The sequence below is a fragment of the Trichoderma asperellum genome, chromosome 4, assembly GCF_020647865.1.
Source record: "Trichoderma asperellum chromosome 4, complete sequence".
NCBI lineage: Eukaryota > Fungi > Ascomycota > Sordariomycetes > Hypocreales > Hypocreaceae > Trichoderma > Trichoderma asperellum.
Genome location: NC_089418.1, coordinates 192,788 through 208,426, shown reverse-complemented (window position 1 = coordinate 208,426; position 15,639 = coordinate 192,788). Strand labels below are relative to the sequence as shown.

The 15,639-nt window shown below is 43.1% G+C and overlaps 5 protein-coding genes across 5 annotated transcripts; 4 read left to right on the top strand and 1 right to left on the bottom strand.

The window, feature by feature from the left end:
• The first annotated feature begins 596 nt into the window (after window positions 1-596).
• TrAFT101_006467 (uncharacterized protein) lies at window positions 597-1,516 on the top strand. Its single transcript, XM_024902183.2, has 2 exons — window positions 597-830; window positions 891-1,516. The coding sequence occupies exons 1-2, from the start codon at window positions 751-753 to the stop codon at window positions 1,054-1,056; spliced, it is 246 nt and encodes an 81-aa protein (XP_024754878.2). The 5' UTR covers window positions 597-750; the 3' UTR covers window positions 1,057-1,516.
• Window positions 1,517-5,642: 4,126 nt separating this feature from the next.
• Window positions 5,643-11,174, top strand: TrAFT101_006466 (NRPS; the record flags this gene model as incomplete). The annotated part of the gene is made up of 4 exons (XM_066127779.1): window positions 5,643-7,482; window positions 7,586-8,097; window positions 8,156-10,834; window positions 11,142-11,174. The coding sequence occupies 4 exons, from the start codon at window positions 5,643-5,645 to the stop codon at window positions 11,172-11,174; spliced, it is 5,064 nt and encodes a 1,687-aa protein (XP_065983892.1).
• Window positions 11,175-12,184: 1,010 nt separating this feature from the next.
• On the top strand, window positions 12,185-13,192 carry TrAFT101_006465 (uncharacterized protein; the record flags this gene model as incomplete). Its single annotated transcript, XM_024902913.2, has 1 exon — window positions 12,185-13,192. The coding sequence occupies one exon, from the start codon at window positions 12,185-12,187 to the stop codon at window positions 13,076-13,078; it is 894 nt and encodes a 297-aa protein (XP_024754725.2). The 3' UTR covers window positions 13,079-13,192.
• Window positions 13,193-13,536: 344 nt separating this feature from the next.
• TrAFT101_006464 (uncharacterized protein) lies at window positions 13,537-14,367 on the top strand (the record flags this gene model as incomplete). The annotated part of the gene is made up of 1 exon (XM_024907150.2): window positions 13,537-14,367. The coding sequence occupies one exon, from the start codon at window positions 13,537-13,539 to the stop codon at window positions 14,365-14,367; it is 831 nt and encodes a 276-aa protein (XP_024754724.2).
• A 164-nt stretch (window positions 14,368-14,531) lies between these two features.
• On the bottom strand, window positions 14,532-15,301 carry TrAFT101_006463 (uncharacterized protein; the record flags this gene model as incomplete). The annotated part of the gene is made up of 3 exons (XM_024907149.2): window positions 14,532-14,863; window positions 15,024-15,083; window positions 15,151-15,301. 3 exons carry the CDS (start codon window positions 15,299-15,301, stop codon window positions 14,532-14,534), a joined length of 543 nt encoding a protein of 180 aa, XP_024754723.1.
• Window positions 15,302-15,639: the final 338 nt, after the last annotated feature.

Below are 15,639 nucleotides of genomic sequence, written 5' to 3'. Positions count from 1 at the left end.
TAGCAGAACTCAAAAGGAAGGATCTTAATCCAATGGCCAACTCTTAGTTTTTAAACAAAACGCTGTGAAGTTCTTGGGATCTGATGACACCGTAAAGACGGCCCTTTTTTTGATGCGGACCATCGCATTCAGCCTACAATAATGCTGTAGAAGGCTTGTACTAGGGGGAAAAACGCCCATAGGCCGATAGCGCGTATTAGCGTAAGTAGGCGTGTTAGCTCCGGTGCAATATCCCCTGTAAAGCAAACAAAGTACCTACCAACCCTCTACATTTAAGCACTGCTCTAGGTACCCTGTGCTCAATTCCCTTTTACATTATTATTGATTGGCTCTAGGTCGGGTCTACCTCGGCGGTGCTTTGTGAGCCCGAATGACTATTCACTGCTGAATGGATCTTTTGCTGTTGGATTATATGTTCTTTCCCTAATTTTCGTCCCATTGGCTATTTGTTCTCCATCATTCATGTCACGGGATATGCTAGGGCATTTTTTTTTTGGAAGGAATACCCCGAAAATACGCCATTGCTCTCTTTACTAGGCTATAAGTAACCACTGAGTACACTGATCAGATAGCAAACCATAATTATAAAGGCGTTCTGCAACCTAATGGACTAGCGGGCCACTTGGGGCAGCCTGGAGCATATATCGGTCTTATCAATCACTTACAATTCTCAGTTCAACGAAACAGACCTTATGATGAGATAGATAAAAAAAAAAGAAACTGCCTGAAAAATATTATTTTGTTTATAAAATGGGCAGCCCTAGCTGGGTGATACCGGTTGCTGCGCTTAGCACTATCTGCGGCGTTGGATTTATAGGCATTTGGTTTTGGTAAGTACCTTATACGACTAACTTCCAACGCATTGATGCCTTGTAATATTGACTTAACAGGTTTCCACGAATGCTGAAAAAGGGTACACAGCAAGAGCTTCAAGTTTTAGCGGCAGAGCGAGCTGAAAGAGACCGATACATGCAACAGAGGAATGCAGAAGAAGGCAAAATTGTACAGGAAACGCAAGTTACATCGGTACCAAAGGAGTCGCCTCAGGCGGCTTAACATGCCTCAAGATACGACTGGCAGCAAGGTCTTTACCATGATATTGATCACGAATTAAATACTCGCACTCCGGATGATGTCACATACGAACCAATAGGAGGAGGGTATAAATTGAACACTAGCACTAATTTAATGCTATATATTATATCGCCTGACCACTTCGTATGCTCGCGCGCAATATATTATTAGCCACTGCGACGCATTTATCTAACAAGATAGTCAAACTGTCTAATAGCTGGATCATCTATGGGTATCTTTAAACCTCTGCCTTTTAAAAGATCCTATTTGCCACTCGCCACCCCGATCATACTTTCCCGATCATACTTTAGTGCGATTTTCAGAGGAGCTTTAGATCGAGCACGTCTTTGCAAAATCAGCGGTAGATACACCATGTCGATATAGTTTACCTGCCGACTTGGGAATCTTTTGTATGTCGCACATGTCCCCATGCAATGTCGGAATCATATATCTGCATGCTGGATTTTTGAAATATTTGCTGCGTTCATAAACTTCCTTCCTCTTCTTTGTACACTCAATATGTTATTTTGGCTTTCAATCATTGTTGCCTATCCTGCATAATGATAAACGACTCGGAGTTCAATGCCAGATATGTATAAATATATGATATTTGTTTCATGTTATCAGCACTGAAATTAACATTTACAAACTTGAGGCTGTGTTAATGGTTATAGAAGCAACTTAATGGAAGTGTACAACGCATACGAATTGCAAAAAATAGATATATGCATCTACTAACGCTAACCTATTACCTTTACATCTTGATAACTCTGAACTAGTAGAGCCAGATATACTATATCTTCAGTTTGCTGTCGAATATACCCTTTAGTGGCTGTTCGTGGGAGTGAGCTTGGCGGAACGGCAATGATGAGACTAGTCGAGGCTATGCAGTCATAAAGATATGATCTAACATTAAATGCATGTATTTTATCCAAGATTGTACATTTCAGATGTTGATGGATGAAATTTGAAATAGTTGTCGTTGTCGCCCTGCATGGCAAAACATCGTATATATTCGATGATGCCGCTACCCACGGCATAGTCTAACAATGTGTTGATTTTATTTTTCTTTTTTTTAGCCACGATTAGCTCAAGGACAAATCTGGGCTATGGGGCGCACGAGGGTGTAATGCGGCGGGGTGTATTGCGCAGTCATGCTTTGCCTTGAGCAAATGTGAGGGTATCTATGCTTATTTGATCTAGTTCCCTTCTACGCGGACATTCAACGGTGAGAATGAATGTTATTGATCCATTAGTCTCTTCTCGAGAATTGTATTATTCCTGTTGTACTGTGCGCCGTAGTATTCCTGCATCTGGTGATCTCGACCCGCTGTCTTACATGGATGGACCTGTGCAAGGAAACGCTGATATAAGATTGATGGTAACTTACTAATACAGGATGCAAATAACCAAGTGTGCTTTTACCCGCTTCGAGTCGTGCTTCATTGATCAGTGGTTATCACTGATACAAACACAGGTGATGAGAGAGAAGTCCCTCCTATTAGCTGCCATTTGCCTCCTGTGAAGACCACTTGCCGATCTCCAACAGCAGCAACGTCTGGATATCCACGACCTCCATGGTGGTAAACGCCGCTAGTGATGGATGAATAGTTTCCATTGATACCGAAATTATTATTGCCACTAAAGGGCAGTGAAGACTCAATTTGATCAAAGTATGCCGTAACGGCTTGTTGGTAGCCGGGGGTCCCAAATATTTGACTGAAGCCGCCGCCGCTTGCAAACTCAGTTGTCGCAACTTCATTAATTTTCTCGTACGGTGCTTCAGGTCTTGTTGCATTGGTGAATCGATCCCATTGAGTGCTCCCGACCGCTAAAACGTACGGGCAAGAAGCTGCTGAATATGGAGAGAATATTTGCTCCTCAGCACCGCCACACTGACTTTGTTGATCTACCCCGACATCTCCAGAAGAGGTAACGATGGTTGTTCCCTGTAACGCTAACTTCATCCATTCATTTCATTGTCGTTTAAAATATGAGTCTGGAAGTTCCCTGTCCACCTGGTGATGTGATACGAAATGGAGATTACATTGGTTGGCCTATAAATACCACACTGTTTGGAACTTCTCTTTTAGGTATATTAAAGACAGTATCATCCCGAGAAACTGGACCGGCAATACTGTCTGCAAGAAATATTACTACCGCAGCGATAGGGAAGTTTTTAGGCAGCATGTTCAATTACAGTTTTGGTTGTAATATTGATAAATGGCTGTAAGATAGAAAAATCCGCAGAACTCAAGGGAAAGAAGTGCTCCTATAATATGTATTAAAGAATTAACTCTACTTGGTTATTATTATACACACAATATATGGCGTGCTGATTGTGAAGCCCGCGTCGAAATCTGAAAAGGGCAGGTAGTCATAAAGCTGATTAGGCTAGAAATTTTAAAATAACGCAATTCTATCAACTGTTGGGCCTGAGATAGGTTGAATTGACAATAGCATAATATGTCAGGACTATTCACCACAAGTAGAATAGTCTGTAGACTTACTTATATATTTGTTAATATATTTTACGTTACACGGAAGTCATTGATGTAGCGTTAATAAATATATTTTATCCAATGAATTTTGAAGCCAATGCGAGTTCACAATACATTTCACAGTCCATATTAAAAGGACTGGCAATTTAATAGCTATAATTTCGAAATTGCTTAGAAACAATACTTTTCGCTTTAATACTGTCGTTAACCTGGTAGATTGCAATGACGAAGATGACTAAATGAATACAATCATAAACCACATATATGTCTTGAGTTATATATAAGCGTACAAATTTCAAGTTTAAATTGCTTGATTGTAGCATGTTTTTATGACTTATTGTGTAATGAATACATTTATTCCTGATGGATAACCCAGGTCTATGTGTATGTATATAACCCTTTATCCAGAAAGGGATTGTAATTACTTCTGTTTTTGTCTACCATCTTTCTGCTGCTATGGATACCTAACTGCAGTGTATGAAGAGACTGTTTCATGACCTGGCATATATGCGAAATGCAACCATAGTAACTTAGCAAAGCATTATTTATCTTTTGATCTTCGTTTTATTGTTCAAGTATTTGCTCAAGTCAAATACGACGCATGCCTAAACATTGGGGACTTGCAAAAGACTGCGATTAGCGGGATGGTTAGCATACTGAAGCTACAGCGTGTAAATATTAACTGCGCTAAACCCTTTTTTTTAATGCCTTTGAACCTATTCACTCTCCAATCCCACCTTTGCTGTAAGCAACTTGATGCAGTACTGATTGCAGATAAAAAGTCGATACATCCAAGCTGAACAATTATATCATCTGCATTAATAAACCTGCTTCACGGTTTTACCTAGCTTGCTCCTTGGCAAAACGGCTATGGCATAAGCAAAATGCTGCCACTTATTGTAGTAATGGTGCGGTACAAAGAAACACGAGCTGCTGCATCCAATTGCATGATGAAGATAGACCCGATGTTTACCTAATTAAAAGTATCTTGTCTCTACCGCTACGACGGACTAGAGTGTATTGTTGAATAAGAAATTACATTTTGCGCATGTTGCGCATGGAGTATTATCAGAATTTGTTCCGTCTCCATTAATAAGACGCCACAATTGCGCCTAGTCCCTAATGATTACTGTGAAAATATGACACGATCGTACTAATACACCTGTCAGCAATATGAACTATTGGTATGTATATGCAGTCATCATTTTGGGCGGTGATGTGTTTTATAATATATTATTGGCTGTGTCTCGTATTTGTGTAATGCGCTAAATGTGATCCTTGAAGCCGTATAGCAAACTATTCCTTAAATCGAGCTTACACATGTCTTACTAGCCATACAGGCAATCAGGTCGAAATTTACGTTAACGATATCCCGCCATACTACCTAGCCTTGGCTATGCGAGACAGGTATCTAGCTACATGTACTAGGTATAAATGGATTATACTGCAATATTTATAACGACACTCAAGTCTACCCTTTCTTTTTCCAATGTTTGTTGAAAGACTTTTGTAAATTCCCAAGCAACACGATCTATTTTACAGCTATTCTACTTTGTTATTAAGAGGTAACTCCTTTTAAGTGTATTTCGCTATACACTGACATAAATATTGACTTTGAGTATACCTGACTATAAGCAAGGCTCTTGGCTTTCAGCTGCGTTCAACTGCTATCAATTAGGGCTTACGCTGTCCGCCGTGTAGGCTCTTTGTCGCACTTCTTTTACTATTTTCGCTTTTTTCCCGTGAAGTCGTATGAGGAATTACACAACTACAGCTGTCGAAATAACATTGATTTAAACAAATCACTCCCTTGGAAGCTCCTCGCGGAGATAGGACCCTAGGCTATAGTGCCATACATATTGAGACGAAATGTCCAGCCACCCTCATACCGGCAACAAGGCGCTACCCCAGGTTCAGGTCGCGCACTCCCTTCTTGGAGTCCAAAGTATCGACCCGCTAGGACTAGGTATTACTTGGCGCAATACATTGCGTCCTTTGAATTTACTCTCTCTTGTTGATCAGCATGTTTCACTACCAAGCACTTTTCCGGCGTCTGGGTATGTCAAGATGGTTATGGAGGCATCTCTGAAATTCTCCGGATCAAGAATTCTTCGAAAATTTGAACTTGAAGACTTCTTTATCGAAAATAACATCGACCTGAAAACCCAAGAGGACGCAATTACGACGATCCTTGAACTTCAGTCAACCGGCAGCCACGAGAGAAATGGAGACAGGACAGATTTCTTAAATTTTCGAATTAGAACAATCTATTCGGGTGGAAGCAAGTTAAATGCTTTAGGATGTGTGCGCTTAAGAAGTTCATATGGGCACAAAGGATCATTTTTACCTAGGATAGCGCGTGGTTCAGAAGCAACCACGCTCTATAGCTCTGATGGCTCTTCATCTGCTTCTGATAATGGCACTAGTCCGACGACATCTCCGCTAACTACATCATCCATACACTCTTACCGGGGTACCGAGCTCGGACTTCAGAAGCCCATCTCTCGTGGAATTGATGGACATGCAGAGCAACATGTGCAATCGTCTCCTCAACAAAAAATTGTCAAGACTCTCCCAATGTCTTTTGGGCAGTCAGGCTTTTGGTTTATGACTCAGTTTGTCGGAGACCCGACGTTTTTTAATGGAACAGTCTCATTCTTGATCACAACAAATCTTGATATTCAGTTGCTCTCACGACTTGTACGCGAGATGGCTGGTCGGCATGAAGGGTTACGGACGGCATTCTTCACTGACAGCTCCCACCAACCAAAGCAAGGAGTCTTAGTTGAGTCTCCATTATGCCTGGAGACGAAGATAATTTCATCTCAAAAACAATTACGCATAGAAACCGATGCCATGAACAATCATGTCTATGATCTTGCTCGAGGTGAAACTCTACGACTTCTGCTCCTTACGGAGTCTGCACTCCGACATCATCTGGTTGTAGGATACCATCACATAAATATCGATGGGATGAGCGTTATAGCTATCACTGAGGAGCTCAGGCTAGCTTATGAGGGAACAAAGCTGCCGCCACCGTTCCAGCAAAATGAATTTGCAAAAAGACAACATGAACGCCTCCGCACGGGGCAGTATGCGAATGACATCTCGTTTTGGAAGAGCGAATTTCAAGATCTTCCAGAAATTTTCCCCATTCTTCCTCTCTCTCAGAATACACTCCGATCTCGTCCAGTAGCCAGAACAACATACCGCCATGTTAGAGCAGAAAGACGGCTAAACCCTGCCATTACAGCGAAACTTCAAGGTCTTCGAAGACAGGGGTATATCCAATCTCCTTTCAATTTCTATGTGACTGTCTTTCAGGTCCTTTTGAGCCGGCTCGCCCAGTCGGAAGATATTTGTATCGGCGTGGCAAGTGCGAACAGGCACAACGATCCCGGCTCTGAAGACAGCATTGGTATATTCTTGAATCTGTTCCCGCTTCGACTGCGCTCACAAATGTCAAAACCTTTTCTTTCTTTGCTGAAAGAAAACAAAGATAAAACCCTTGCCGCTATGAACCACTCAGCAGTTCCATTTGACGTCATCCTAGACGAAGTTGGGGCTACTCGACACTCTTCACATAGTCCTCTGTTCCAAACATTCATCAACTATATTCCCACGAGAGAGTCAAGATCATTTAGAGATGGAACCATAGAGAACAATGAATATGAGATAGGAGAAACTCTATATGATATCATGTTGGCTATCATTGATCCTCCTAGCGGCGATCCTTGGATAGCATTCATGGTCCAGAAAGAGTTGTATACGGAACGCGAGGCCCAAATTTTGCTAGATTGTTTCATCAATCTAATGGATGCTTTCACTAGCGATATACATGTTTTAGGACTTGCGCCACAGATGTTCAATATGGCAGCGATTCAAAACGCGATCCACCTAGGCCAAGGTAAGCCATGGATGTGTCCCCGTAATAAGTACGAGCGGTTTGCATACTCTCTGGGATGGTCACCAAAGCCTACACCACTAACACTGACTGAATATAACTATAGGAACAAGTCTTGACATTGGACTAGGGTCTCTCAATGGATTCTTAGATGATATCTCTACCGAACGCTCTAGCGAAATCGCGTTGCAGGATACCCATGGAGCTAAGCTTTCCTACGCCGAAATGATGAATAAATCGACTCAGATTGCCCATACGCTTTCCCTATTAGGTATTTCACCAAGGTCTAGGGTTGGCGTCCTCCAAGAGCCGAGTGTAAATTGGATATGCTCTATGCTCGGAATTTGGCGATTCGGGGGGAGCTATGTCCCCTTGGAAGTTACCCACAGCGCCGAAAGACTAAAATCTATTATGCGCGACGCAGATGTTTCCGCTATTCTAATTCACGATGCGACCAGAACGCTTTGTGAAGATATAGATGGCGCACAAACCGCAACTATAGTTGACGTAATTACAGCCAGTGACATCGGGGAAGGAGTAGATTTCGGTTTTTATACCCCTACACCTCCAGATGAAGCAATTGTGCTCTATACAAGCGGATCTACTGGTACACCAAAAGTAACTAGCGCCTTCCGCATAATTTTAACGCCCTGTTAGCAGGCTAATATATGAATAGGGCATTTCGCTTCCTCACCGAATGGTCACTAATACCATTAAAGGCTTTCTTCAAACCTTTCCTATGAAGCCCCAGACCGTCCTCCAGCAAATTGCCCTCAGCTTTGATGTTTCTTGGTGGCAGTCGTTGCTTGGACTTGCTACCGGTGGAACTGTCATCGTCGCCGGGAATGATGTTCGAAGAGATCCATTTGCATTGACTGCTCTCATCATCTCTCAAAAGATAACCTTGACACTTGCAGTCCCATCAGAAGCCACATCTTGGCTTGAAAATGGCGACACTCAGCGATTACGCCAATCAGCATGGGAGTGGCACCTATCCGCTGGGGAGGAGGTTAGCGGTAACCTAGTCGAAAGGTTCAGGAGGCTGGAGAAGCTGGATTTACGCTTTTTGAATGCTTATGGCCCTGCGGAGACAATTATTCCAAATGCTCATGAGATTCTGTATCAAGATCGCAACTTGGACATTTCATCTTTCCCCATTGGCAAAGCCATGCCTAATTACAGCGTATACATCATGGATCAGGACAACCATCCTCTTCCAGCCGGTGTCCCAGGCCAAATTGTCATTGGAGGGGCCGGCGTTGCTTCTGGTTATATAAACCAGCCAAACCTTACAGCGACTAGATTTCCCAAGGATACGCTTGCTAGTGCCCGAGCAGTTGCCAACGGGTGGATACAAGCACATCTTAGTGGCGACCGTGGCTATATGCGGGAAGATGGCGTCTTTGTGGCGCTTGGCCGCATAAACGGCGATACGCAAGTCAAATTACGAGGCCAGCGATTTGAGCTTCGAGAAGTCGAAGTAGCTATGGTAGCTGCGGGACAAGGTAATGTTTCGGAGGCTGTTTGTCATATTCGGTGTCACGATGAGAAGGATGCAGCATCTGCATTCCTCGCTGCGCATGTTACACTTCCGCAAGAAATTCAGAAAAAGTATGGCACCAACGGGCCAGTAATCGACAGCATGCTCCGTAATATTGTCTCTAGTCTCGCACTTCCACAATACATGCGTCCTTCTGTCGTTGTAGCCCTGCCGTTCATACCACTAAATCACCATGGGAAAGTTGATCGGAAACTCCTCTCCAAATCGCCCCTGAAGATGGCCGCCGAACCTCCGAAATCTTCGCCACGTTTCATCCAAAGTCGGAGCGCCCAGTTCCAAAATGAGATGGCAGCGATATGGAAGGACATATTGGGTGATCTAATTGATGGGCAGAAGCTAGAAGAAGGCTCCGACTTTTTCTTGGTCGGCGGTAATTCGCTACTGCTAATCAAGGTTCAAAGTAAAATCAAGGAACGAACACGCCATGACATCCCACTCGCGAAGTTGTTCGAGGCTAGCACTCTCGGCAAAATGGCTGCTATACTCCGCGACAATCAGCAGTACGACAATAAAGAACAGCCAGTGAGAAGTCCAAACGAAGGTAAAATGAAGCAAATATGGCTTTCTGTGCTCGGTGATATCGTGAGCGAGGATGTTATCACGTCTGATGCTGATTTTTTTCTTATCGGCGGCAATTCATTACTTCTTATTCGTGTACAAAACGAAGTACACAAGCAATTCGGCGCTCTCCTTCCACTGGCCTCGCTTTTCGAAGCGAGCAGGCTAGGGCAAATGGCAATAATGTTGGATACACTGACCATAGAAAACCACGCGTCTCGCGAAATTGAAGCAGATATCGACTGGAATGAAGAGGTGGCATTTCATGAGCAGCTTCCAGCCATCACATCAGTCGGTAATAATCATGAGCTTAATGACGGGCCTCCAAGTGGGATAGTCGTGCTAACAGGGGCTACGGGATTTCTCGGTAGACACATCTTACAAAAGCTTGTTAGTGATGATACGGTAAAAGCAGTGCACTGTATCGCTGTTCGAGATGTCTCAAAGCTTCTTATTAATTCTCCAAAAGTTATTATCTACCCGGGGGACCTGAGAGATCCTCTCCTTGGGCTTTCCGATGTTGCGGCAAGACGGGTCTTCTCCCAAGCGTCGGCAATAATCCACAATGGCGCGGACGTCTCATTCCTTCGAACTTATTGGACTCTTCGTGCAGCCAACGTTCTTTCTACTAAAGCCCTCGTGCAGCTAGCCATTAAGCACGCAATTGATAAGCCACGACTGCGCTTTCATTTCGTCTCAACAGCTGGTGTTGTCCAGCTTGGAGCAGATGAATTGTATGAAGAGGCAATATCCGTGCTTCAACCTCACAAAAACACGAACGGATATATCGCATCGAAGTGGGCATCGGAGAAATATCTGGAAAATGCTCATATCGGTTCTGGGCTACTAGTTACAATACACAGACCATCCTATGTTCTTGGGCCAGATGCGCCCCAGCTTGATGTAATGCACAATATCCTGAGTTTTGCAGAGAGACTGAAGAGCGTGCCTCGTATGCCTTCAGTAGACAGATGGCTGCAATTTGTAGGAATCGACGACGTGGCACAAGATATCGTGACAGACGTATTGGATATACGCAATAGTCAAGGGACAAATGTGCAGTATCGCAATCACTGTGGTGTTGAGAACAACTGGGTTCGGCTAGACCAGCTTGGATTATACTTAGAGAGGGAACATGGCACGGAGTTTTCCGAAGTCGACACTACACATTGGATTGACTCTGCAGGAAGGGCCGGGATGCCAATACAGGTGAAAGAATACTTGAGGAATCTCATGGTAGGTAGTGATTCTACGAATACGATTTGGACTTCACCACGGGTGTTGAAAGGGCCGCGAAAGATTAATGCTCCCTGGAGGAAGAAAGGAAGGCTTTAAATATACATATAAAGAGCCATTACTCTATTCATATCTTATATTAATTTACCGGTCAGCGAACAACAACCTTTTCTCGCAACTTTCACATGTATGTCAGGTACAAGAAAAGGGAGGGCCTATCCGACATCCCAGCGGGCACATTCTACACAAAAAAAAAAAAAAAAAAAAGGAAAAGAAAAGAGACAGTATGGCTAATTTTATGGCTAAGCATAAGAAAATTGAAAAGGTTTATGGCCTGTAATATAATAAATAAAAAGAAAGTTATATTTTAATAGTATATACTTATTATAACATAATATATTCTCACTATAGTATAATTTATAGCTGCTCTAATATATATATATATATATATTTATTTACTATAATATATTTGTACTATGTTATAGTAGGTAAATATTACATTTTGCCAACGGGTGGTGAATTTTACCAAGCCAGCGCTGTATTATAGCAGGCAACCACTGTACCATAGGACCATAAGCACCAGTACCTCCATCTATAAAGCCCCACTGTTTTAGATGCTAGTCACGCCTGCTTGGATGCTTATAAGCTATCCCAAAAAAAAGCTTAGTATCTATATTCCTCAGCACAAATAGATGTTCTTATTTCATTCTTCATAGACATATTTTCATAGTTAGGGAATTACATCCGAGGATAAAGACGAAAAGTAATCTACAATTTTCCATGATATCGAAGAGTAAATTGTGCTACTGCCTAAATGTCTTGCAAGCATTCAGATTGAGGATCAGACAAACATCAAGATCGCTGCTTTTCGCAAACGACTGACTAACAACCAACATGCAGATATTTAAGTGGGACTTCATTTTCGTACACAAGAGGCCCATATTTTACAACAAAATGTTCATTGACTAAGACCGTTCTTCGTAAGTCAGTAGTGTAGTTATTTGGAAGCTCTGTAGATGCCGCTTCAATCTGTGCTGCTGTGGGCAGAGGGCCAGGTAACTCATTTTGGCTGCGGAACCAAGGGATAGCAGGTGGAAAATCTTTTGCATGCATTATTTGTTGGTCAAGGAGGGCCTGTATGATACTCAATAATTATTTGAATTTGCTAGTCGATAAGGCTACCAATGTGTGTGAGGATAGAATAAACATGGTCAATTGAGCTAGCTAGGCTAATACTCCGTTGACTCGTTTTGTGGGCATAATCATGTGACCAAGTGGGGCTATTTGCCAAAGTCCTTACGATACTAACAGTATGCTTGGCTACAATCGTCCGCAAGACAGCTGATCGCTATGAAAGGTCTCGCCCAGTCATCTAACGCAATGAACGAGATGAAAGAAGAAGGAGAAGAAAAAATGGGGGAAAACGACCAGCTTCCAAAATTTCCCAATTTTTCATATCTGGATGCGGTTATCGGAAAAGAGATACACAATTTTTGGGGAAATCGCGTTCTTGAACACATCAGTTCCAAGGGCAAGCTGCTAGCCCTGAAAGTTAGCAGCCCGGATGGCCTAGACCGCTCCCAAGGCGACATGATGAGTTACGCTGCAGAGCATGGTGTATTGGCGCCCAAAGTATTCGGTACATATGACATTGTTGCCAAAAAACCTATTGCGCGTGTTATGGTTAGCGGGCGAGTTCCCGGTATACCTCTAGTAGATACCTGGAGGGATATGTCTCAACATGATCAGACTTCCATCAAAGAGCAGCTTCGTGCCCAAATCAGGCATATGCGCACACTAACACAGCCATTTATCGGCCGCGTTAATCAACAACCTACTCGCAACTTATACGATACCACTTTTACTAGATACTGTGGTCCCTTCGAAGACGAAAAGTCGTTTGATGATTGGTGCTTGACGCGACTTTATGGGGGGGGGTTTCAGCAGAAGAAATGGCAACGGATACTGGAGAAACAGCGGCGTACATCGTCTGGAAAATTTGTCCTGACCCACGGTGATCTTTCGCCACGTAACATTCTTGTCCAGGGCAGTACTATTACAGGAATTATTGATTGGGAATTAAGCGGGTTTTTTCCCGAATATGTTGAGTATGCGGTAGCCGTAGGGCTTAATTCGGGGATGGAAAAATGGTGGATTCCTGTATTACAAGAAGTCTTGGAGCCATGTTCAAAAGATATGATAAAGTTTACCGGCCTGATTGAGGAGAGAGTTGGTTCATATTGAGTCTCGTGTGCAAGAGAACACTTCAGCGGGATAAGAAGTCTATTATTTAGCTACAAAAGGTCAAAGAAGCAGGTGACCCTGTTCTAATAGGTCTGCGTATATATTTAACGAAGCACCAACCAAAGAAACAACTTCCCATACGCTCTTGGACTGGTACAATCTTTCCCAAAGGCGCACTGTCTGCACACCGAGGAAGGTTTTTCTCTCGTATATGTTCTCATAGCGTACTCTGTATTCTGTGTCCGCTACTAACTGCACAATAAGGGTGCTTTGTTTCCGGTGGCTCGATGGCGAATCTATCCGCGCTCATGCTAGCACGGGACCTGAAGCTTTTATTAGAAGAGAGAAGTAAGGCAGTTGCATACACATCTAGTCAAACACACTCATCGTTAGCGAAAGGTTTGGGTATCCTTGGGTTTCATCCATCCCAGATCCGCAAGGTGACCTGTGATGACAGCATGCGTATTGGTACGGCATTGCTAAGGTCAGCGATTGAGCAAGACAAAGCTTTGGGCAAGACCCCATTTCTTATTGTCGGTAAAGCTGGGACTACAAATACTGGCACTGTTGATCTATTTATAGAGCTCGCCGCCATCGCGAGAGAACAAAACTTATGGCTTCATGCCGATGGGGCCTACGGTGCATCTGCCCTACTTTGTCAATCACGCCGCGCGATTCTTTGTGGTATTGAACTCTGTGACAGCCTTTCTTGGGATGCTCATAAGTGGCTCTTCCAAACTTATGGCTGCGGCATGGTTCTCGTACGACATCGCCAGTTTCTTACCGAAAGCTTTGGGACAACTGCAGAATATACTCAGGACGCTGCCGAGACAGGCGAGTCGCTTCCAAATTTCTGGAATTACGGACCAGAACTTACGCGCCCGGCAAGAGCAATGAAGTTGTGGTTCTCTTTCCAACTGCTAGGATTAAATACCATAGATATAACCATCAATCGCGGATTTGAACTGGCGGAAACAGCGCAGTCATCACTAGAGGGCCAGAAAGACTGGGAGATCCTATCTCCGGCGCAAATGGGTATCATTTTATTCCGATTTCATCCACATGTTCCTGCTGCAAATCTAGACGAAGTGAATATGAGGATTTCACAATCAGCAATTGAGAATAACCTGGCAGCGCCTTTGACAACAAGGGTACGGGGCGTTTTAGTATTGAGGATATGCTCCATACATCCAAATCTAAGTGACAACGAAATGCTAGCTATTATAAATGGGTTAGACCAGCTTGCTCATTTATATTTGTCAAGGGCTAGCAAGGATGATATCATATAATAATGGATAGCCCTAATATACTCAATTGTTCATAAATATTGGGTAATTATTTACATATGGCTAGTTAAAATATAAACTTTTAATGAATGATGGTATTTAAATTTATATTATAAACTATCTACCTCTAATAACTATGCGAGTATTCCCACTGTAAAAGCCACATCTTACATAGTAGCACTGGAAGGTGTAGTGAAACGTACTGATAGCGGGATAGCTGTATCCGATGTTTGGTTCCAGTTGAGGGAGAAGATATCATCCTGTTCGGTAGGTTCGGCGGAGAAGAGCCCTTCCCATTGACCTGACGAACCCACAAGTAGAAGTGTTTGTCCATAGAATGTCCAACCCGAGGATATTGCCGTAGCAGGCGGGGTTCCATTCACAAAGCCCGCTTGTGGCGATGAGTCGTTGGGGCCTGGAACGAAAAATGTGGCATTGGAAAATCCACCATTGTCGTCGGTGCTATTGGAGTTGGCAATGAGAGTGTTGGACGAGAGAGCTGGTATCAGACCATGTTAAAACAGTGTTTCAATATTGTAGTTGTGAGAATCGGGAAGAAAGACTAGGAGGATGGAAACAACAGAAGGTAATAGGAAATTTTTAAGGTAAACATCATGCCCCCTTTCCTACATGACTTAAGCAAAGGGATGGAAACTAACTGAAGCGGGCAACTTGAGTTGAGGTGTTCAACTGGCTTTGTGAGCTGACGTGGGCGATACCTAATTGGAGGTCAACGCGTTTGTAAGAGTTATGTTAGCTGAGGATGTATTTGGACTAGTATCTCACCGTCGAGGTAAACAATAGGGTATCCGCCAATCCCATGCCCATAGGCATATAAGTTGAAGCTGCTGGGAACATTATTACCAGTACTGGCACCACTGGCAACGCTGCACAGAGTAGACCCCAATGGAAGAAAAAAGAGCTTTAGGTGGTACATTATTGTGAAACAATTTTCGAATACGTTCGTGAATTAGAGATTTGTGCAGCGAGCGGTTTCTTGCTAAGATAAGCAATGTTCAAGTCTGGTAATTAGTGAAAAGTCAAGTTAAAAGGCGGAAACACACCCAGGCGGCTGCCGTGTCTTTTATCTATGTCTAGTTATATAACACCAATATAGGGAAATAGACAGTTGTACTTGATTCTATGCACGGCTAAGGAAAACCTTGTTCTTTCATTCTATAATCTGCCTTGCCTGTTAGAGGCCACGCGTCAATATGTGGCGAAGGTATGCTGTAAACTACAAAAAGGATAAATCTTCATCCCAAATGCAAAATA